This window comes from Crocodylus porosus, unplaced genomic scaffold, assembly GCF_001723895.1.
Source record: "Crocodylus porosus isolate Cpor-Errol unplaced genomic scaffold, CroPor_comp1, whole genome shotgun sequence".
NCBI classification, from domain to species: Eukaryota; Metazoa; Chordata; order Crocodylia; family Crocodylidae; genus Crocodylus; species Crocodylus porosus.
The window spans coordinates 12,841,818-12,865,437 of record NW_017728909.1 but is presented as its reverse complement, the minus strand read 5'-3'; the positions used below and the strand labels follow the sequence as shown (position 1 = coordinate 12,865,437).

The following is a 23,620-nucleotide window of genomic DNA, read 5'->3' as shown; positions in this document are numbered from 1 at the left end:
AACAAAAGGTGAGGGAGTCAAGTGGCCTGCAGATTTGGAGGCTACTCTGTGCTTTCAACATGGGAGGGTGGGGGAAAAAAAGAAAGTGCTCTAATTAGCTGTATTATGACTGGGAGCTCGTCAAGGCTATATAAACCAGTGGGGCACTTGTCCTTTCCCACTACCTTGACTCTGCCCTCCTGCTGGAATAGATAACCCTGGAGTGCACAGCAAGAGCTGCCTCACTGCACTCACCTGGAAGGTAAGAAGAGTTTGTCTGTGTGTTTTAACGTAGAGCCGCCTGTGCTGTTCCCTGGGTTTGAATATATTTTTTTATCTGCAAGTGTTTTTTTTCCTCCTGAAAGGAAAATACAAATAGATTTTGTTTTGTTTTTTAAGTACCTCTTAAATGAAAGTAAATAAAGCGGATTCAAGTCAAACACAGAGTTTAGGGAATGGCACTGGCATATTAATTGCCACCAGTTTTCCGCCAACCAGGATAATTGCACTTATTAACCCAACTGCCTATGCCATTGAGAACTACACTGACTCTCTCTAGTCTCTTCTATTTACTGCCTTTTAATTTTGCAAATGAAAAATGACCAATAAAAATGATATGAGGCTAATGTGATTGTGAATCCAGAGATAACATAGTCAGAGACAGGCCTGTGAACACTGAAATGGGGATGGATTTAATGAATGTTGGATCCTTACACAGGAGCTCCATTTTTCAGGTTCCATTTAACTGAGTGCTTTAAAAAGGCATTTAGCTATGATAAATGCCTTGTTTCTAGCAAGAATAATACAAGTATTACAAGCCTTGTCCTACATGGGATAGCATGTGTGCAAATTCTTGCACTTCCTTTCTATTGCCAGTATGTACCCTGTACTTACTATCTAGCAATGTGAGCTTAGATATATTGGAGCAGAAATTAACTGACTTCAATCAAGCTGGGCTCACTCACCCCAGCTGAGAATTTGGCTGCCCTCCCCTATTGTAGTAGGATGCAGGAATTCCTTAAAAACACTCTCCTGCAGAGTTGGCTGAATAAATGTTTCACAATAACCAGTCTGAGAAAGCAAGATATAATGGAGGTAATTGTGCAGTAGCAATTGCATGGATAAACAAGCACCCTGTGCTACTTTCAATCCCCTCAAATTGCACAGAAAATAGAATTTCTCCAAAAAGAGAGCAAAATAGTAGCTGACAGGAGAGAGTAACTGGAAACTTTTTCTGTCTGCAGTTACAGGGAAAAGATTGAAACCCACCAAGCGCAACAGAGCAAAGACTTACACGTGAGTATCGAGCTAAAAAATTCCTTTGCCAACTGCAAGAACAGTAGTGCTTATGTGTGTCTCATGATGTATATATTGTCCAAGTGGATTCCTAGATGCATAGATACTCTATTGCATAGGTTGAGCAATGCTAAGAAGTCACATGTTCCGGGATTGAAATGCCAGCAAGCAGTTTGCTGGTTTGCAGCTTGCAGGAAAAACTACAGCAGATTTGGTGCTAACAGAAAGGGATGACTGCAGTGCACAGTTAAGGGGAATGGAGCTTGATTTAGGATGATGTTAAGACCAGAACTTTGCTGTGTGACAGAGTGTAGCTCTAAATACATGAGCAAGAACAATAGATCCATTTTCCACCACTGCCATGACTTAATTTTCTATATCAGAAACTCATACGGCTTTATTTCCTCTTTATAGGCTCCACCTCACAATCCCAAAATATATTACTTCAGCAGTATTGTTCTTTTATATATGAATGTCCTTTTAAAGTCTGATTTACTCAGGCTGCAGTGAGGTATTTGTCTAACATCTCAAAATTCTCAAGGCAAGAGGAATCAAAAAAGCAGCTGGAATAACTGGAGAATTTAAGCAATGAATGATAACTGGATGTCAGTTGCCTTAGTGAAAATCCATGGTAACTCAATAGAGTTATTCTGTGTTTATAGTGGGGTAGCATCACAATTCAAGTGAGTCAATGTCTTGCATTCTGATTGCATTCTGGTTGTTGCTGGGTATTCGTCTATAGGCACCTGTATATGTTGTACAGTTTAATTCTCATTAAATTAAATAGGTTTATAAAATATAAACTTGTTTCTTTTGGAGCGCCGCATCAGTCTTTGCATGTACTAGGTTCTTGAATGAATTAAGCCTGATCCCTGGATGGTGCTGCAGGAGAGCAGGATGGTCCTGCACTGCTCCCCCCAGCCCAGGGCCCCCCACCCCATGCCCTGCCACACAGCTGTAGAAGCAGGGAACCAGCACACAGCAGAACAAAAAACAAGCAAAAGCAATTAGAAAGCCTCAGCAATTTGAAGGGGTGAACTACAAAAAAGTTATAGCGCATCTCCACAAAGAGGTTCACTGCACATTTTTGAGTGCCTTTGTGTTTGCATGCAACAAATCCATGGACGCGATGCTTTAATTTCTGGAGAGCCAAACTAAACTACATCCATGGAGTTTTAGTATAAAGCACCAGAAAGACTTTTAAAGCATCTGGAAATCCCGCTCATGCAAAAAGTCATACCATTGCAGTGCAAGAAAGGGCAAAAAACATGGCATGTACAAATGCCCTAGAGCTCCAGTGGGAGTGAAAGAAGGAGCCTGCCTATATATAGAGTTATATCATGTGCAAAGTGAAACTCTAATAATATGGACCTTGGGTCTATGCCCCAACCAGTTTTTAAATAATTTCACCAAATATTAACAGGAAGTATATTGTAAATTATGGTGCCACGGTAAATCCAGAATGAAGCTACAGAAGTTGATGGAGTTTTAGAGAAATCAACATGAGAAAGGAAGTTAACCTTTTAAGGGAAAACTTAAAATAAAACACAGTTTTATGGAATCATAGAAATCAGCAAGGCAAATAAAACCTTCAAACAAATCGAAACAGTGAAAGCAGCCATTTGAGCTCCCTATCACTGCCCAGTTTTCTCCTCCCCCAGGTCCCTCCCCCTAATTTTGAAAAGTAAGAATCAATTATGTATAAAGTTACTTTCAGTAACATTTATGTTTGTTAAAGAGGATGAGCACTGAAGATCGATTTATTGTCTTCACTGTACTTGGATATATAGGGCAAGCACAATCAATTTGAGAGACTTATTCTAGGTTTACTCCAATCACATCACCAGGGATCCTGGTTTTCTCTGATTAAAAAAAAACCCCAATTTTCAGATTTTTTAATCTGAAAATTGGGGATTTATTTTTTTTAATCTGAAAATTGGGGATTTTTTTTTTTTTTTAATCGGAGAAAACCAGGATCCCTGGTAATCGCATTCAAAATTTGGCCACTCTGAGCTTTCATGTGTCAGACTGGATAGAATACCTCTATCAGATCGTTTAAAATGCCGTGCAGATCATTAAACACATTTTTAAAACGTCCTGTGTTTCTCTGCACCCATTTTTCCAAGGGCTCAAATCTCATTTCAGCTTCCCTTTGATCACTAGGTCGAGGCATGAAAATTTGGAATAAGCTTTCCCTAAGCTGGGAAAGAGGGAGGAGGGGGCAGGGGAGTTGCTTCTAGGGAAGGAGAGAGACAGCTACATCTTGATCATTATTAACAGAGCTGTTTATAAAAGCAGAAAGCAAATCATCCAAGAGAGGAACATTAATTGCACACAAATGTTAGGCAAAGTACTCTGATTTTCCCTTTTACTAGTAAACAAGCATATTGCTTACATGATAGCAAGAAAGCAGTAATACATAGTAACCATATATTTTCTCCCATATAACACATCATCAAATATAATATGCACCTTGTTTTTGAAAGGCATTATGAAAAAAAAGTTATTCCCCATCCCTCCCCCTGACTGCAGTTGGCTGCAGAGGGCAGGGACAGAGCCTAATCTTCAGCTGACTCATTTTCCTCTTCCTGTTTAAAACCACTAGCTATTGCTGAAGACTGGTCTCCATCAGTGGACCTCTGATCTCAAAAAGAGCTAGAGCTGTAAAATAGGAGAGACCAATAATTCTAGCAGGTTGCAAAATTCCCCTAAGAAAGGTTAGCTTCATTAGTCGAGCATCAAGACCATTAACAAGGAGTGAAGATCTTTAACATTTGTGAAGAAAAATGGGCCATTGACTCCCTCCGCTGCCTGACAAGTAATACCAGAGCTGCCGCATTGTGGAGCAGAGACCAAACCAGGCTGCTTCTAGCTTCCTAGTTTAATACATGCACCCCGATTCCGAGGGAGAGGGGTGATTTGTGGGGGAAGGTGTATCTTATGTGGGGAAAATACAGTATATAGAGAGAAGCTATGATGCAGAACCTGGGTTGTACCTGCATCACAGAAGTCAATGGGAGCCTGGGATCTGGCCTCTGCGATCCCATGCAGACCCTACCTACAGTCCACTCTGGTCACGGCCGAGTGGAACCGGGTGGCGGCTGACCCCGGCTGGGGCGGCAGGGCCTGGGCAGCCCTCCACGAGGCCATGTCAACCCGGAGGTCCCGAAGGGGATCGATCCAGAGCGCCATGCCAGGCGGCAGTTCCAAGAACCCGGACACAGGAAAAAGGAATCAAAACTCATGGAAGAGGTGATATCTGTTATTAGGTAAACTAGATATTTGCAAACAAATTTATTGTATTTATTTGCAAGCTTTGGGGAACGCTCACCCTTTATTGGGCATAGGTGAAAGCAGAGATTGTAAAAGTTCTCCTAGGTAGAAATGAAAAATTCATATTTCTCAGGAAGCACAGGCATGCATAGTTTTAAGGCAGCCTTCCACTGGGGGTAACACCCAAGGTAGCAGGGAGGGGAAGGGCACTTCCACATCAAAGTTACACCCTCCTCTAACTTTGCATTACTGGTCATGACTGGGAACCATGCCAAATTCTGCAGTTGGTTATGCTCATGGAAGTCCAGCATGAACTCGGTAGAGACCTCTGTGTTGAGACTTGTGGAGAACTGAATGTAGCCTTTAAAAACAGTAATTTATGCTAGGCGAGCATCTTTTTAAGAGGTTCAGAATATGCCATCCACTAACTGGTGATGATCAACATGGTGAACAACTCTCACACCCGTAGATTTAGGACTTTGCATCTCACAGAGGCTGGGAGCATTTAAGTGACACCATTAATCTGTGTCTCAGGGCAAGAATTCCCTGGCACGGGGCAAACTGTGGTTGGCTGGTGGGAGCTGCTTTAAATGCTTTGCTTCACTCTGCAGGATCTGCTTGCACAGCAACCAATAGGAACATTTCAGTTTCCCTTATTCATTCAGGCCCCAATTCAGCTTGTAAAGGGACTTGTATCCCTTTATGGCTTAATTAGGATTCACGCCCATACCTAAATTCCTTACTCGCCTCTTGGTCAAGTAGTCACTTTGCTAAATTGAAAGACTTTAGCATATGCCATTTTGTTCTCTATCATGCAACTTGATTGACCTGGCACCTGGGCATTTCGTAGCGTGAACTTAATATTCTGCGCTGCCGAACATCTCCCTAGTAATCCACTGTAACCCAGTCAGGATGCAAGGAAGTACGTGAGGAATCCCAGCGCTGAATACACATGGCATTTCCTGGTGAACGCAAAACACGCTTTGCCTTGTTTCTATAAAGTAGCCAGTTTGTTTGCATAATATTAATGGGGAAAAGCATTTGTTTGCTCAAATTTAGACTTGTTTGCCTCAAAATTCAACCAGTTATCTCGGACGGAAAGTTCCGCTGCTGGGCTTTATACTAAACGTGATCAAATACACCCCCTTCTGAGATAAACAGTATAAAACGAAAATATGCAAATCCAAGGTGGGAGTTACACTTAGGAAACTTGTGAAGGGTGGCAAAGTTAAACACAATAAAATTGACCAACTGCCCATAAAATCTGTATATTTACAGCACTAAGTAACTGCATGATCTTATTATTATCATCCTTTTCTTCCTTTTCCTGCTCACTCCTCCTTTTTGATAATTTTTGCTTCCATTTATTGAGCCCCTTCTGCACTAAATGATCCTGAATGCACTCATTTTGGTGAAGCAGCTGCACCGGCATATTTTGGGGGCTTTGAAAACTAAATCAAAGTGGAAGTGCATGTCTCTGCCAACTCATGGGGTTTTATTTCTGTCGTGCAAAGATATAGAGTCATAAACTGGCCAGAGTGCTCGTGTTACCACTCAGTCCATCAGACTGGATCAGAACTACTTAACTGCCATAGACCCTAAACTGCTGAGACCCAAGGGAGATTCTCCCTTAGCTTAAGTCAGTGCTTCTCAGTCATGTTAGATTCAGGGCAGCCACGGCCACACCACAGCACCCCTGAAGGGCTCTCTTGGCATCCTGGCTTAGATAGGCTTGTACTTTTAGAGCACGAGTTCTGTGCCCACAACTGCATAAAGTTACCAGCAATCACAAAGCCTAGTGATAAGTGCAAAGAGACCCAGGAATCACTACAATAGTTGACTTTGTATTAAAAAAATCAGCTTATTTAAATTCTGTACTCACAGCCAGACTGCCTGAGCATGCACTGCTGCTCTCGGCTTTCTATATAACCAGTAAGCTGCCAGGCAGAACTGATACAGCTTTGCATTTCCATTGACTGCAACCAAGTTTTCTTTACTTCTGCAGTTAGGGACACAAAACTGGAAGGGACTTTCTGGGCCGCTGATTCCAGTAAACTGCATTCATCTCATTAACTGATGGACTCCCTAGGACCAGCACTTTGAATCTTCACCCACAAATACAAGGAACCACATTGGAAATAACAAGAATATCCTATCACATACGATCATAAGAAAGTAGGGCTGGAAGGGACCTCACAAGGTCATCTAGTTCAGTGTCCTGCTCAAGTCGGGATCACCCCAGACTAAACCATGACAGTCCCAATCCCTCAAAGCAGCTAGAAGCAAACTGAAAGGTTTCGGGACTGGCCAAGCTGGTGATGCCTATCATTAGGGTCCTGCCTTCTTATAAGGGTCTGATCAAAATCCCACTGATGACAATGAGGGATCTTTGACTAGGGCTTTAGTCTCTTGAATGAGCGCTCAGTGTGTGCAGAAATCAGGCTATTAAAATCGTGGTAGATTTTATGTAAGTCTTCCACTTTCAGCTTATCTGAACTAGTAAACTTCACCCTCATTTAAGTGACTGAAGAGGAAGTTACAAGCCTACTATCATTTTTGATGGCTGGAAGAAGTAGCTGGACAAATGTGAACTGGAAATGAGAATTGTTCTCTCTCTTTTTAATAGTAAGACCACCTAATCAATGAGGCAGCTCCCAGAGTCCCCAACACTTGGAGTCTGGGGGGCTTTAAATCTTTACTTCATAAAAATCAATAGAAAAACTCCAATCTGAAATCTCAGCCCCGTTGAAGTCACCCTTTAAACATCAATTGCTTGATTTCTGCAAAATAATATGTTTAAGCTGAATGCAGGTTATAATGGGCTAAGAAACAAAGGCTGATGTTCAGATGCAAGGCAAGGGAGAAGATCCCCAAGATTTTGTCTGGCCTTCAAATTTATGATTATATTAAAATGTTCCTGGGCCACATAGAGAAGCTAAAGGGAGACTAGGGATCTTCTCATGCAGATCTGAAGAAGTGTGTGTATTTATTATAATAGTTTCCCTGTGTTGCAGTTGGTAATTTTATGGTAGACCACTGGACTTCCCCATCAATTGACCTCTCTTGCAGACCTGATCATCCAACTTTTACTTAAAAGAAAGGGTGCATGCAATCTATGGCTCACTTAACATGGCTTCATGGACCACCAGGGGTTTGTAGGCCACCATTTGGGAACCACTACGCTAACTATGCTGAATACTGTTTCTAAGAAACAGAAATTTCCATAACAGGCCACTTTCCCTCCAGCAGCTGCCAGCTGCAGTGTGCAATTAGCACCACGTGGCAGAAAGAATAAATAATGGACATTTTGGGGCATTATGTAATGCATCATTACCTTTCCTGAATCTCACCAAAGGGTCAGAAAGCTGCCATGGAGAACAGTGTCAATGTTAAGATAGAAACGAATGGGGCGAGGAAGACCACAAAGCGGAATCCGGCGAGCAAAGGTGGAAAGAGAGTCTGCAGAGTCCTTGGCTATATCACAGGAGACATGAAGGAGTTTCAAGACTGGCTTAGAGGTAACCCCCTTTCATGTCAGCCAATTTATAGCACACCAAAAAAGCAATGGGCGCTAATGAATAACTTTGTGGGCGATCTGCTTCAGCTCCTACTAGAACAGAAATTATTGTACCAATCCACGTCTCCACTGCAATTCAGCTTTGTCCAAAGGGCTACCACAGCACCCAGGGGTTGAGAGCAGGGGAGGTAACTCCTTTGGGTTAATCCCATTGCAGAGAAGTGCGTGTCATCTAGCGAGCATGACAGCGGGTATTTATTTCTATGTAGGGTTGTTTCTTAAAACTTTCCAACTCCTTTCCGCAGAGTGATATACATCAAGCCTGACTTTAAATTACACATATGTAGCATGTTTTCACCCCCTCAAGCGATCTGGGGGCGTGGATACTCAGGCTATCTGCAACCTGAGGTACAGGCATCATAAATAAACTAGCCGGTATGAAACCAGCCCCGCATACTTTATAACAGGGAACTCCAGGAACGACGCCATTCATCTCAGTTAGCTTTCCAGCTGGAAAACTACGTGCAGACGGTAATAAATCTAAGTCAGGTTTTACAGTCTTGTTGATACATTGTCTCCGTTTTGCTGCCAAGATTCTTGGTGCATTTCAAGAAAAACCGTCCTGGATCCATCTCATTTGTGCATTTAACTGGATCTCTTGCAGATAAACCTCTCGTGTTTCAGTTTTTCGACTGGGTCCTGCGCGGGACATCCCAGGTGATGTTTGTCAACAACCCTCTCAGTGGACTGATCCTGATTGCTGGGTTCCTGGTCCAGAGTCCATGGTGGGCAATCACGGGCTGTTTAGGAACAGTTGTCTCAACTTTAACCGCACTCACCCTGAGCCAGGATAGGTACGATCCCAGAACTCAGATTCACATTGGAAGTGCTGTGACAAGTGAGAAACAAGATCCATTTCTTTCTAAATGTTGTCCTTTTGCTGGTGTTCAAGAGCTAGCGTCGTCTTTGCTTAAAGCAGCGGTCCACAACCTTTTAAAACTGGAGGCACCTCTCAGAAAATGTCTTAGTTTTCACCCCATTCTTGACTACAGAAAAATAATAAAACTTTTCTTCTGTTGCAAGGAACTCAGAAAGACCACACAGACAACACTTTTAACACGATGAATTTCTCTTGGAAAACAATGGGTTTTACCTTGCGAATCGTGTTTGCACACCTAGTGGAGCTAATATTGTGTGGCATCTCGTGGCACCCTTGAAAAGATTATGAGGCACCCCAGGGTGCCGTAGCACCATGGCTGAGAATTTGGTTTCAAGTATCCAGAGAACTACAATCTTTTCTATTCTACACGAGCCTTGTATAGTCTTCCTGAGGCAAAGAATGATAGAGAAGGAGGGCTGGAAAGGACCTTGAGAGGTCATCTAGTCCAAACCCTTGCCTGGGCAGGATTAGCCCTATCCAAACCATCTTATACAAATCCTTGGTCTAATCCATTTGTAAAACTACACCTTTCACTCTAACACACAGCCATAGGGCAGGCATAACACCTGAACATGTCACAGGTACAGCAGAGGGACAACAGGAGCCAGTATCCTGCTTCTGCAAGGGCTGTTAAATATACTTGAGAGATCCCCGGTCTTTAAACACCTCAGGCCCTGGGAGTGTCCGGTTTTGCTGCAAGGGAGGCTTAGAGGGCATGTGTATTTATGCATGTGCATTTATTATTTTGGGCAAATTGGATTTGAGTCTGTGTTGGGTTAAGGATGGGGACTGCCCATTATGTGCCTTTTGGATTTGTAGCCTTCTTTTTTTGATATTGGGGTTAACTGGGCACTTCAAGGAGGAACAAATGAACATTGTGAGCGTTCCCCAACCTAATCAACAGATCTTGTTTAACTTGTCGTACTCTGAAGTCTCCCCACAGTACTACTGAAGGATTGCTGCTGTCATTATTTAATATCATTTTTTTTGTCCCCTTATGGGGTCTGAGGCTTTGGCTGGGAGTGCTGACCCTTTTCTGGATGCAGTATTTGTTAGCATCTGCCATGGCCACAATGCACCTGCTACAGGTTCCTGCTGGGTTTCTCCCAAGACAAACTTTGACCCATCCTCCCTAATTGCCAGGGTACCCTTCCCTGCTGGCGATCTGTGTCCCTCATCAACAAGGGGAGAGAGAATAACCTCACTGCCCTGTACTGCCCCATCACTGCTCAGGCTGTTCACTACATTTGTATGATGTTAGTGTCTACAACTCCAACCAACATCAAGGCTCCGTTGTGTTAGGAACTACTCAAAGTGAGAGGCAACCGTACCCCCAGGAGCACTCAGTCTATGCCAACAGGATGGGCAACAGGCAGAAGTGTATCCCCACAGCACAGGTAGGACTTGAATCCTAAAGAAATCAAATGGCTTGCCCACAATCACCAAGAAGTCTGTATTGCAGAAGGATCAATCCATTACCTGAAACCCAAGATAAAAGTGAACGTAGCAGAGCTCTGCCAGCCAAAACCAGCAGAGCCTGATTCTTCCTCCCCCACTGGCTTTACATTAGTGTAAATCTACTGACAAGACACACAAGGGATCTGGAAATTCACTTGCCAGCACAAGGAGGAGAGAGTCCAAGCAGGTGGAGGGATAGGGCAATGCTCATGAAGTATTTACTGGCTTTTCAATGAAAGGTTTCAAGGCAATTGTCTTGGTCCTCACAGATCAGCCATAGCAGCAGGCCTACACGGCTATAATGGAGTCCTGGTGGGATTGCTCATGGCTGTCTTCTCCGACAAGGGGGACTATTACTGGTGGTTTCTTCTCCCTGTTGCTCTGATGTCCATGACATGGTAAGTCACACACTAAACATTTCTTTGCTTGGCTTCTCATTCCTCCTCTTCTCAAACCAGAAAATGTTTATACTCTTTTCTGCCATAGATCTTAAATCGGGGTAGGCAACCCCAGGCATGGGGGCCAGAGAGCGGCACTCAAAGGCATTTTGCTTGCAATACATGTCTCTGGGTAGATGGCAGGGAAGGGGCCAGGGCTGCATGGCCACAGCAAGGATTGGGCCCCCCATTGCTCCCCCACTATCCACCCCTGGCACACCAACATCTTACAAGTTGAAGTTGTGGGTGTTTTTGGCAGTCTGCCCAAAAACATTGTCGACCCCTCTTAAACTAATAAAATCATAAAAGTCGATACTTTTTTTTCCTCACTGTTTATCCTTATTAAAGCTTAAAATAATCCTTTTTAAAAATAAATTTACCATTCAGCACATGAAATTCATGTTCAAGTCTCAGCTATTAGCCATATGGCTGTATTTCAAGGACTCCTTTTACTGTGAACAGAAACATTACTTTCACTGTTCCCTACCATCATAAAGCACAATTGTTTCATTTCTTTATTATTTTACTTTGATAAATGGGTGCTAGAAGCAAGCTTATAAAAGTGTCACGAATAATTACTACTCCAGGCAATTAAAAAAACCCATGCTCAACTGCCCTAAAGCATCATGATTGATGCTAATGAAAACTAAACAGCTAATGATATTTTGCTTGCCCAGCAGACAAGGTGATCAAGGCAAGTTGCCAGACAACTTGAATTTGAGGAATCAGTTATTTGAACCTAAAATACTTTGCTGGGGTTATCAAAAATTCAGAATCTGTTGTTTGCCTGCAATGTGTGCACAGAGGTATAACCAGTTGTGCTGCTGCAATGCACACATCTTTGGCTTTCTGCATTTAGATGAGCCTTGTGTATGAAATGAGGATACACGTTTTCTTACAGTTCACTTAGACATGGCTATAGCATGGCTCTAGTGTTAATCAATTAAGGGTCAGTCCTCAGCAAATGTAAATTGAAAGGATATGAACAAACCAATGGAGCTTTTCCCCAGTTCACACCAGCTGAAATCAGGTCTGGAATATAGTTAGGATAATCAAAATCTTCTGATATGTAAAGATCATTGTATGGGATTATCCTAAATGAACTCTGGATTTTGCTGGCTGCAGTGTAGCAGTGGGCATGTAGGAATTGCAAGGTGCCCAAAAATAAACCCAGTGTTATTGGAAGGACTTCCAGAATGAAGGCAATTCTTAACAAAAAGCAGAGGCGATGAAGACCATATATTTCCTACTGCCATATATTATTCTGTCACAGTCATAGATAGTTTTTCCAGCCCCTGCGATCTGAGGCATTCATCTCACCAACTTGCAGTAAGATCATTTGTCTTTCTCTTTCAGCCCCATTTTCAGCAGTGCTTTAGGCTCAGTCTTCAGCAAGTGGGATGTTCCTGTCTTGACCTTGCCTTTCAACTTTGCCCTGACTTTATATGTGGCCGCCACTGGACACTATAACGCCTTCTTCCCTGCAACACTCATTCAGCCTTTAACCTCTGTACCTAACATCACCTGGACTGATATTGAAGTGCCAAAGGTAAGAGTCACAAAAGGATCCTTCTCCATTTACAAAGCAAACCCATAAAGTGCCATGGCTGTTTATTTTATGGGACAAAGAAAGGAAGCAGCCATATAAATTTTGTATTTACCTGGCAACTACAAAGCAATGCGTGAAGCTTGACTATGATGATTGCCTGCTGTGATGAGTTCAGTATTAGAGTTGCCAAGTGTCTTTTTGTAGACAACTGGACCTATCGGTATATGTGATCATCTTCAATTAATCTCTGGAGTCCATGTATGCGTTACCATGGAGACATTGGTTATGACTGCATACTTAAGGCTGCATTCAGAATTTCATTTAAAGCCAGGATTACATTTTTGTGTTATCTATAAATAATACAGTGTATTAATTAAGACATAATTTGCCTTTTGTTAAGAAATTAGCATATAGAGAGTACCACAAGGCTAGCATTAAAAATCCATGTCCAGGCAGACACACCAATTGTTTTTAGAGTCAGTATTTCTGCCGGACCTGTACAAATATGTTATGCTCCAGTGCTCTCGCTCCTATTAAACAGTCAGCATTATTCCAAAGTTGTGTCCCCTTCATTAATTAATGCTGGTGTATTAAAAAAAAAAAAAAAAAAGCCTGTAAAAAAGGACATTTTAATTTTAAACGTCTTAAGACAGACAAGAGAAAGCAACCGGCTTTCACCATGTGGGGAATAAAAACCAGGGAAGAAAGATGTTGTTTTTCAGCTTCTAATTAATGAGTATGAGAAATATATGTAAAAGGCAGTCCATACCACTGGGAATATTATGAAACCAGAAACTATGTGCACCCCTACAGAGGGTAGTTTAACTCTTTGATCCCTCATTGCTAATGGACTTCAAACTCCTTTGGTCACCCCAAAGAAAGTTTGGGGAAAGCAAGGCAGTCAGGGCACATTCTCTGTGGGTGGAAAGGGCAAAACTCCAGTGAAATAAATGGAGTTGCAAAGCAGTCTAGTTTTCCTCTGAGCAAAGGGGCGAGACGGTCTAACCAGGAACGTCCAGGTTTCAGTTCTAACAGGAGCACTGACCCGCCCCCGTCCAAATCCCCAGCATCGGCCACAGAAAGATGAAAAAAAGCCCTGATGCCCATAGCAAAGAGAGAGGAAGAGATCACAAAGCATAGGAAAAAAAACCAACACCCTGCATTGCTCTTCAACCGGGAACAGCGAATACTTCCACACTTCCCCATAGTCACTGAGATCAGGTGAAGGAATTAGAAACCTTTTTTTCTTATTTGCATGGATAACTTGAAAGCTGAAAGAGAAGACTGCATAGAAATGCCCTGCCTGCTCTCCGGGGTGTACTTGGTAGCCGTGTTGGACCGAGACAGGAAGACATCCAAAAAACTAGGACTCTTGGCTCCAAAAGGATACCTTTTATTGGACCAGCTTTCCCAGCCGGTCTAATATTAAAACTCTCCGTTCCAACTTTTGGAACGGAGAGTTCTAATATTGGTCCCTAATATTAGACCAGCTGGGAAAGTTGGTCTAATAAAAGGTATCATCTTGGAACCATCTTCTAGTTTTTTGTATGTCTGCTGGCCCTCCAAAACTGTAAGCCCTTTTTTGCTGACAGGCCAAAGGGAAAGAGAGCATCAAATGAACGTTCATTAAAATGAAGTATTTGTCTTGGAAGAGTAAGGCAGAAATTGTCAGTTCCTGGTAATAAATGAATTCCCCCTCTACATAGGTCTCTTCTGAATTACATATTAACACATCCACCTGGGAGCTTTACATGGCTAAAAGAAGGGCAGATGGTAAGAAGCAGCTGAATGAGTAAGGGAGATTTGTGATGAACTGTGTCACGTGATTAAAATTCCCCAAAATGCATTCTTGCAAAGAGAAAGGACACTGATAATCATGTGATTGTACTGAGACAAGACCTAAGAGTGGAACTGAGAGGAGCTCTGGCAGAACCTTTAGCTATTAGCACACCAGGCTAATTTCTGTCCTATGCAAATGAAACATAAAGGTCCTAAGTCTGGAAAGATCTGGGATCCAGAAATGTGAGGGCCAGGGAATGATTAACAACATGTAGGTTTGTTCAAGCCTAGGCTCTGTGAGGTCCAACCTGACTGCCATTGACTATAATGGGGGATGCATTAAGACACCTTTTAACAGATGAAAGGGAGGGAGTCCAGCAGAGGGGCAGTGAAAATGGTGAGGGGTCTGGGGAACATGAATTATAATGAGATGTTGAGGGAGAGAGGCTTATTTAGTCTGCAGAAGAGAAGAATGAGAGGGCATTTAATAGCAGCCTTCAACTACCTAAAGAGGGGTTCAAAAGAGGGTGGAGCTGGACTGTCTCGGCGGTAGCAGATAACAGAACAAGGAGGAATGGTCTCAAGTTGCAGCAAGGGAAGATTCAATTAGATATTAGGAAAATCTTTCTCACTAGGAGGGCAGTAAAGCACTGGAACAGATTTCCCAGACAGTCGGTGCAATCTCCATCCTTAGAGGTTTTTAAGACCCAGGTAGACAAAGCCTTGGCTGGGATGATTTAGTTGGGATGGACCTGCTTTGAGCAAGGGTTAGGATTAGATGACCCCCTGAGGTCCCTCCCAACCCTCATTTTCTATGATTCTACAAAGAAGTCCCCAGAAGTGGCAGCTATGAAGCACAGGCTGGTTGTAAGCACCAAGAAAGCCTATGACTGTTTAGACCTGAATATATATTTTTCTGTGGTTCCTCACCGGTTCTCCACCTTTTCATACTCGAGGCACCCTTTCATAACGTCTCTCTTGAGCTGCACCCTATTTCAAAAACTCATGTATTTATTACAGTACTTACCACCTCGCCCAGGGACCGGGCACAGAGAGGAGGAGCAGTTGCTTATTTCCCAATACCCTGCAGCACCCTTAAAAAGATCTTGCAGTGGAAATCACTCCTGTGTGCAAGTAATCAGCTGCTTTAAAACCCATAGCAGCAGGTGAAATGCCTGGAAAATATGCTATAAAGACCTCAAAAAGATGAAGAGGTGGCTTGATTACAGAGTAGGACATTTATTACATGGGGTGAAAATGCAGGGTACTAAAAGGCTCATTCACATAGCATAAGGAAGCATTAGAAGAAACAACGAATAGAAACTGAAGACAGCAACATTCACAGGAGAAATTGGGCCCGATGCTTAACAGTGAGAATGATTAAGGACTGAAGCAAATGATCAAGATCTACCAAGCCTTCATATCCAGACTCCTTTAATCAAACATGTTCTTGGGTTCGATCCATCAGTAATTAGATGAAACTGGTCTGTAAATCGGGTCAGGCTACATGATGTAATGATTTCCTCTGGCCTTAAAATCGGGAAGATTTCCTGTGAAAGATGAACCCGGCTCAGACAGACTCAAAGCTGTGTCTTGTGACCATCGTAGTTCAAAACGCTGGGGGTGACTCATCACAAGGCTTTAAAAAAGTGAGCGGTGTATGAGAGTGATGTGATGGAAGGTTTAAATGCAAAAGATTTTAAACCTTATGTAAGGTTTAAATGCAAAAGATTCATTCTATATAGAGTTCAATAGAAAACCGAATCCTTGGCTTTGAATTTTAAAATATTAGTGAAAAAAATAAACTTTAAAAGGGGATATTTTGATTAAGTCGTATAGTTACTTAGAAAACTATCTGTGGACTCTTACTCATTTATTCCTATTAAATTGTATAGGTACCATCCATAAGTGGTGGGTCCAAGTCTTGTACAGATTCGCTAGGCAGCAAAATGCATGAATGGGCAACTGGGATCTCATACTCCTCATGAGTGATATCTCATACTCCTCCCCATTGCTCATATTAACATCCTCGACCTCAACTGCCCACAGGCCTAAGAGTTTGCATTTCGTCCTCTTGTAATTACTAAGGGCAATCTTTATTTAACATTTGAGCTGTCTTCACAGGTTTGCAGTTCAGGACATCAATGTTAAAAACAAAATAATAGTCTAGATGAAAACTTATCTTTTTCAAACTGATATAGTTGTTCCAATCCATTCCCGTTGGAGTTGGACAGGTGTACGGCTGCGATAACCCCTGGACTGGAGGCATCTTCCTGGTTGCTTTGTTCATTTCCTCTCCGCTCATTTGTCTGCATGCTGTGATCGGATCAGCAGTGGGGGTAGTGGCAGGTATAAATTCTCTATTTTACGGGTGTCTTAACTGGGATAATATAGTCAGGGATGATCCTGCCTTGAGCAGAGGACTGGAGTACATGACCTTCTCAAGTCCCTACCAGCCCTACTTTCTTATGATCCCATATTGTACAGGCACACTTGAAATAAAGAGAATTAGACCCAGTGAAAAATGCTGCAGTCAAAAAATACGTTTCCAATGGAAAGCGTCTCACAAAAAAGAACGTTTGACAAAACTTCAAATATGTTGGTGGAAGTTTTCATTTTTCAACTACAAATTTGAATGTTTTACATGTTTTAGATGAAATTCTCATCTTCATTGTTGTCATAAAGTTTGAAGAGCTGAAATATTTTTATATCAAACCCAATACATAAACTAGAAATGTACTTACTTTTGGTTTTTGAGTAACCATTTACTGAATGAGACAAAGCTGTGGGTTCTGAAATGGTCAAGTTGCAAAACCTCTCCCATTCACTCATGTATTTCCCACTCCACTCGTACAGCTTGAATCTGCTCCCAGGTTCACCAAGTGAAGTCCAGAGTAACTCCACTGGCTTCAGTAGACTTAGTCCAGGTCAACATCTGCATGAGTAAAAACCGAGTGTGGGAGGAATGGTTGTAGGTCTGTATCTAGAACACAGCTCTTCCAATGCCTGCTTCATTCTAGATTTCAGCTTCTTCTCTCCCTTGAGCTCAGCTCTGACTTATTTCTCATTTCCTTCACAGCCCTGAGCCTGGCAGCACCTTTCAGTAACATCTACTCCGGCTTGTGGAACTACAACAGCTGCCTCTCATGCGTCGCAATTGGAGGCGTCTTCTATGCTTACACCTGGCAGACTCTCCTGCTTGCAGTTGCTTGTGGTATGTGTCTAAGGGGCTTCTGCTATTACTTTAGAAATGAAAAACTAGAGGTGTGGTGAAGCTATAGTGTCCTCATCTAGACAAGCAGATGAATTCGGACAAGGCCGAAGGGCCTTTAGCCTGGAGGTGTTGACTCAGGCCCATCCCTCTTACCACACAAGGTAAACCAAAACCATGAATTTTGCCCTCAGCCAAGCACTGTAGCCAACAAAAGGAAACAAATGTCTGGGACCAATGATAAGTATATGGACATGTCCTGATATATAGAGCACATCACTTGATACTCGTAAATGCATCGTATTGGTGAATGGAAACTGGGGAGGGACACAAGCTGTTTCTGCAGATCTTGCAACTCTAGAGAGGGTCAGGGAAAAACTTTTCTCAAAACTTACTTCTACCTGAACCTATATTGTAAAGCCACAATACTTTACAGTTAGGGCTGTCAGGCCCTGGACTGGGCTCCCAAGGGAGGTGGTGCTCTCCCCTACCTTGGGGGTCTTCAAGAGGAGGCTGGACAGATGTTTGGCTGCAGTGTTACGACCCCACACCTGTTCCTGCCCGGGGCGTGGGGTCAGACCTGATAATTTGTTTAGGTCCCTTCTGACCCTAAGCACCATGTATAATTTATAAATGGAGCACAAACCAAAAAGCACACAGTTCTTTGAGAAATGCTATATAAAGCAATTCCTCGTCCAATCAGGATAATGTAAATCTTAGGGTGAAACTCAAACACATCGAGATGTTGCTTTCTTCCTTCACTGGCACACACTGTAGTCTGTCTGAGCGAGGAAAACCAAACGGCTACATGGGAAGGGTATATTTTCTATTCCATAGGAGCCTCACAAGGCCACTTCACTGCAGTTTCTGCACAAACATTTCCAAAGATTGTTTCCTCGATCCGGCTTTTTGTCATTGTTCCGTTTCTACTGCAGTATATGATTTCTGTACACCATGCATGGGGCCCCAAGTTGGAAGGGATGATATCTGTGAAAGGTGAAGTCCCTACTATAGATAACACCTGTGCTGTCACAAGACAGAGCTAGGACAGCAGGAAAAAACCATCCAGGGCAGTGGAAGGGCTTGTTCAGCTGTCCTACCTCATTCCCCATGGCTGTGAGCAGTCTTACTTACCAGGAACAATCTCTCTGTCTCTCTTCACAGCACTCTTTACTGCCTATCTAGGAGCATCTCTGGCTAATATGTTTTCTGTGGTAAGTTTTAATTAACTCAGGGACAAATATCAGGGAAGGGAGCTGTGTTCCCTAGGACAGAATGCAAACCTCTGATACTTATTCTTCATCACTAGTGTTTCCCAGGGGATGTAACAGTTATATTTACAGAGCAGGTCTGTCCCATTAAGAGACTCAGTTTTACCAGCGGGGACAAATTTTGCCTCGGGGGATCGCTACAACACTCATTAAAATTCATTAACAATAATAATGACTTAGCACTTAACATCCACAATATACAGTTGGCACGTTAACTAGCAAGCCCATCGTACCTCCATGAAGTAAGGAGAATTAGCCATAATTTATACATAGAAATCTGAGAGGGAGAGGCCAAGGTCCTCAAACATACCCGGAAAAATCTAGTTCTCAGTATCCTACTCAGGGCCTAAAAATGAGTCAGTGAAACAACCAGGAGGAGAATTAAAAAAAATCCTGACTTCCATTCCTGTGCTCTGATCTACAGCCGACAGGCCAAATGCTGCCTTGCTTTACACTCAGTTTCATTGAGGTTACATTGACATGAGAAGGAAGGATTTATACCTTTCCCTGGGTAGCTGTACTCACTATATGGGACTGGTCCACATAATGGTATCATCCTATCAACAGATGGCTTTGTTTTAGTGAAGAGGAGAGGGGCTGCTATATCCTTGGGAAATAAATACAGTCTTCTTTTGGAGAAGATTCATTCCAGGTCTCCTGGCTTTGACTGAGTAATAATGAATGGCTTGATGCCTAGTTGGCAGATGGTACCAAGTGGAGTACCCCTAGGGTTGGTCCCGGGACTAGTTTTCTTCAAACAACAATCTGGAAGATGGCACAGAGTGCACCCTCAGCAAGTTTGCAGATGACACCAAGCTGTGGGGAGTAGTAGGTACTCTTGAGGGTAGGGCTAGGTTTTAGAGAGTCTTTCACAAATTGGAGGGTTGGGCCAAAGAAATCTCATGAGGTTCAACAAGGACAAGTGCAAAGTCCTGCGCTTAGGATAGAACAACCCCATGTACCGGTGCAGGCTGGGGCTGACGGGCTGGGCAGCAGCTCTGAAGAAAAGAACCTGGGGGGATAGAGGACAATAAGCTGAATATGAGCCAGCAGCGTGCCCTTGTTGTGAAGAAGGCTAATGACATACTGGGCTGCGTTGGTAGGTATGTTGCCAGCAGATCAAGGGAAGTGACTCTTCCCAAATATTCAGCACTGCTGAGGCCACTTCTGAAGTACTGTGTCTAGTTTTGGGCCCCCCCCCCACTACAGAAAGGATGCGGACCTGTTGGAGAGAGTCCAGCGGAGGGCAATAAAAATGGTTCGGCGGCTGAGGGACATGACTGATGAGGAGAGGCTGGGGGAACTGGACTTACTTAGTCTGGAGAAGAGACGATTGAGAGGGGAGTTAATAGCAGCCTTCAACTACCTGTACAGTGAGTCCAAAGAGGACTGTTCTCAGTGGTGGCAGATGACAGAACAAGGAGCAATGGTCTCAAGTTGCAGCAAGCAAAGTTCAGGTTACATATTAGGAAAAGGTGTTTATGAGGAGGGTAATAAGGCCTCTACCAAAGAAGTTGTGGACTTTCCATCCTTGGAGGTTTTTTAAGACCCAGGTAGACACAGGTTTGGCTGGGATGAACTAGTTGGGGCTGGTCCTGGTTTGAGCAGGGGGTTGGACTAGATGTGACCTCCTGAGGTCCCTTCTGCCCTCATTGTCTATGATTCAGTGAATTACAGTTAAGACTGGAAGATTCCACTAAATCCAAATAAGAACTATTCTCTTTTTTTTCCCCTCAGTTTGGATTGCCATCAGGCACCTGGGCCTTCTGCTTGTCTGCCCTTACCTTTCTGTTGATGACCACAAAGAACTCTTCCATCTACAAGTTACCTCTCTCCAAAGTCACTTACCCAGAAGCCAACCGGGCCTATTACTTGGCAATGAAGAAACTTCACCAGCCCTCCTGTGAGGTGTAAATGCTAAGGCAGAAATATACTTTGTGATTCCAAAGACAGCAGCACAATGTGGCTCCCAGAATAGGCTGACTGGTGTGCAATACAATCAAGAGAAAATCATTCACTTTCAAATGGAGAGATTTTTTTCCTCCATGGTGTTCACTTACTGTCTTCCATAGCTACTGCACTGGATTATGAGTACCTGTAACAGGTACCAATCCATACTGGCTGAATCCAAAGCAATGAAGAAGACAACCCCTCTGGGAAACTTTCTGCCCAAGACCTGAGATTGAACAGAGGTTGGCTTCATTTCAGGTAGATAAGATAGATTTCTATTAGCAAGGAAAGTGGATAAGATGGTGCCATTTATCAGCGGTGCCAAAGTTTGACGTTCTAGCTCATGGTCTCGTTATGGCCCAATGAAGAGGTAGCTAACCCCCCCTTTGCAAAGACCCACATGCAGAGACAGACAAAGAGCACTGATCTGTTGCATTTCCAACTCCTGTGATTTTACCACAGTTGCAGACAACTAGAAACTATAAGGCAAATAAAAACAACCCCCAAATGATGATTTCTTTGGAGAAAAAACCATTATTTTTAGGCCAGCCACTCAATTTTTGAGCTGTCAGGGCTGGAAGTGCTGGATTAGTGAGAAGGAAACAAGCAGAGACATCACTGTCCCTTTGCAGTTTAGAAAGATGTTAAATTCAATCCATGCCATAAACAGCAATAAGTGCATTGCTTGAATTCTTCCCCTATGAGGCTTTCTCCAGTACTAGAGGAAAATATTCTCTCTTCCCAGTCTTTCCATTTTTAGTTCATAAAAATGAAGCAATCATAGGGCAGAAATAGCCTCCAGGCAATATTCACCTCTACTAAGTAAAAGGAAATGGCCAGTGGACCAGTACAGTGTAGTTCTCTCCTCCTACAGGCCCTGCCCCCTTGTCTGTGTATATCTTCTGCCCAGGGTCCTTTCCTACCCATCATCATGCTGATTTTGCTACAGTGCATGGCCTTCTACAACTGTACAGATAGTGGGGAGCTGAACTGGCACTTAACAGCCATCTCAGTGTGGTGTTAACTCTGAGAACAACTGTGCTTCCAAACTGCATGAAGTATTTAAGATGGGAAGGATGGTTGTTCTCAGAGTTAACACCCCATTGAGATGGCTGTTAAGTGCCAGTCCAGCTCCCCACTATCTGTACAGTTGTAGAAGGCCATGCACTCTCTAGTTAATTCTGGCTGGTAACTGCTGGATAACTTGCCTGGAGTATCTGACATGATACTTCTATTTCTTTTTAAATCATACAGGCCTGAGCGAACACAAGTGAATGTTATCAAGTAAGAGGGATTTTTCATAAACAGGGTTAAGCCTATCAGATCTACTCTGGCTTTCTCTTGGATGCAGCTTAGGTGTTGACATTGGATACATGGCAATTCTTGGGAGTGCGTCTCAGCTCCATAGGTGTTAACAGAAGTGCTTGAATAAAGGTTTAGGGTCAGACTCTATACACAGTGAAAGCTACATTATTGTATTGAACAATGGAAGGGCTGAAATCAATGGACTAAATTACAGAGTGGCGTGTCAGTCCGAGGTAGGAGTTTCACAATCTTCCATAGTACAGTCCAAATAAAAAGAAAAATAAATTTAATTATGCTTATGATTTATGACATTGGGGAGGGAAAAAAAGAAATGTATTGCAAGCAACAAAAGAGAAAGAGACAAAGAGAAAAATTGGGGGTCAACTGGTAGTTCTATTGTATGAGGCTTGTTTTTCATATAACTGGCTATGTTTAAATATGAACAATGCTTCAAAAACCATGTGAAAAATGTACCATTCCCCCTATTTTTCTTGGTAAACTTTTACACAGGATTTTGTGGTGTAAATTTAAAAAAGAAACCATTTCATTTATCATTTATCAGTAAATTCAAAGACAGGCATGTTTGCAAGATCCTAAATATACCAAATGCTCGAAAAAGAGATGGAGGTTGGAAGAGTTTTGCATGTAGTTAACCAACAGAAAAAAAAAATCAGTGGCTCCCCTGTTTTTAGGAAACTGCAACCTAAACTTGTTGCACTATTTAGGATTTAGCTTTACCACTCAGCAGCTATTTTTACTGGCAAAATTTGCATTTGCAACTGAGTCTGCAAGTAGTTGCACCTAAGGGTGCTGACAGACATGCAACTGTCTGATGTAACTCATGGCACTTTTGAAGAAGCACCATGAGTTACAGCATTTCCCCTGACCCTACAGACATTGGTTGTTAGGTCCAGGAGCCTGGGAGATTAAGCTCCAATCAGAGCATCTGTGGGTCTGCAGCCACTCTCCCCTTCCCCTCCCCCTCCCCCTTGCCATCTCCAGTACTGTTTTCAGAAAGGGAGTGGGGGAAAGGAGAGGAGGGAGCTCAGTTTGGGGTTTGCCCAGCCTGCGCTGGAGGGTGGGGTGGGTGGATTGGAGGGTTCAGATTGTCACGTGATCCGGTATTTTTAAAGCACTCTGCAGCCATGCACCTCTGTCAGTGCATGCTTGTAGAGCACTTCTGGGGCCCAATCACACTACAACCATCACTTCTGTCAGCACCCTGAATTACACGACAGCAGCACTAATGCTAGTCTTTGGACCTGCGGTTATGGATGTCATTAGCTGAAGGCACAAATCTGTGCCTGGTAAACCAAACAGAGTTGAGGTCCTTCTCAAGCTAGGACATAGGAACTCAAGCCAGTTCTCACCGAAATCATTAGGACACTTAAGTGAGAACTGGAGGGGGTCATACTTTTGGGGAGGGATACATCTATCTATCAATCATATTCCTATGGAAAGTGTTAGTTTTTGGTGTTTGAACTGAAATCTGCTTTGTCAGGGAAGGCTGTGTGCTACAGGGGCAAAATGAGAGCAAAGGCAAAAACCAGGTTTCATTTATCCCACACCATCTTTACATTGAAAAGCAGTGCATGTTTCACAGACCAGCTCTTCAGCTGGGGGAGCGCATCAGAGTCCCATCAACTTGGATGGAG

General features: G+C 43.0%; 1 protein-coding gene across 1 annotated transcript; it reads left to right on the top strand.

Moving 5' to 3' along the window:
* The first annotated feature begins 925 nt into the window (after positions 1 to 925).
* Positions 926 to 22,504, top strand: SLC14A1 (solute carrier family 14 member 1 (Kidd blood group)). The gene is made up of 9 exons (XM_019531823.1): positions 926 to 1,275; positions 7,904 to 8,066; positions 8,730 to 8,919; positions 10,733 to 10,861; positions 12,257 to 12,449; positions 16,430 to 16,577; positions 17,308 to 17,442; positions 18,604 to 18,653; positions 20,448 to 22,504. The coding sequence occupies exons 2-9, from the start codon at positions 7,919 to 7,921 to the stop codon at positions 20,622 to 20,624; spliced, it is 1,170 nt and encodes a 389-aa protein (XP_019387368.1). The 5' UTR covers positions 926 to 1,275; positions 7,904 to 7,918; the 3' UTR covers positions 20,625 to 22,504.
* Positions 22,505 to 23,620: the final 1,116 nt, after the last annotated feature.

Coding starts and splice junctions, on each gene's coding strand:
- SLC14A1 (XM_019531823.1), top strand. CDS start 7,919: ATGGAGAACAGTGTCAATGTTAAGATAGAAACGAATGGGGCGAGGAAG. Junction 10,862..12,256: donor GCTCTGATGTCCATGACATG/GTAAGTCACACA, acceptor TTTCTCTTTCAG/CCCCATTTTCAGCAGTGCTT. Junction 16,578..17,307: donor AGCAGTGGGGGTAGTGGCAG/GTATAAATTCTC, acceptor TTTCCTTCACAG/CCCTGAGCCTGGCAGCACCT.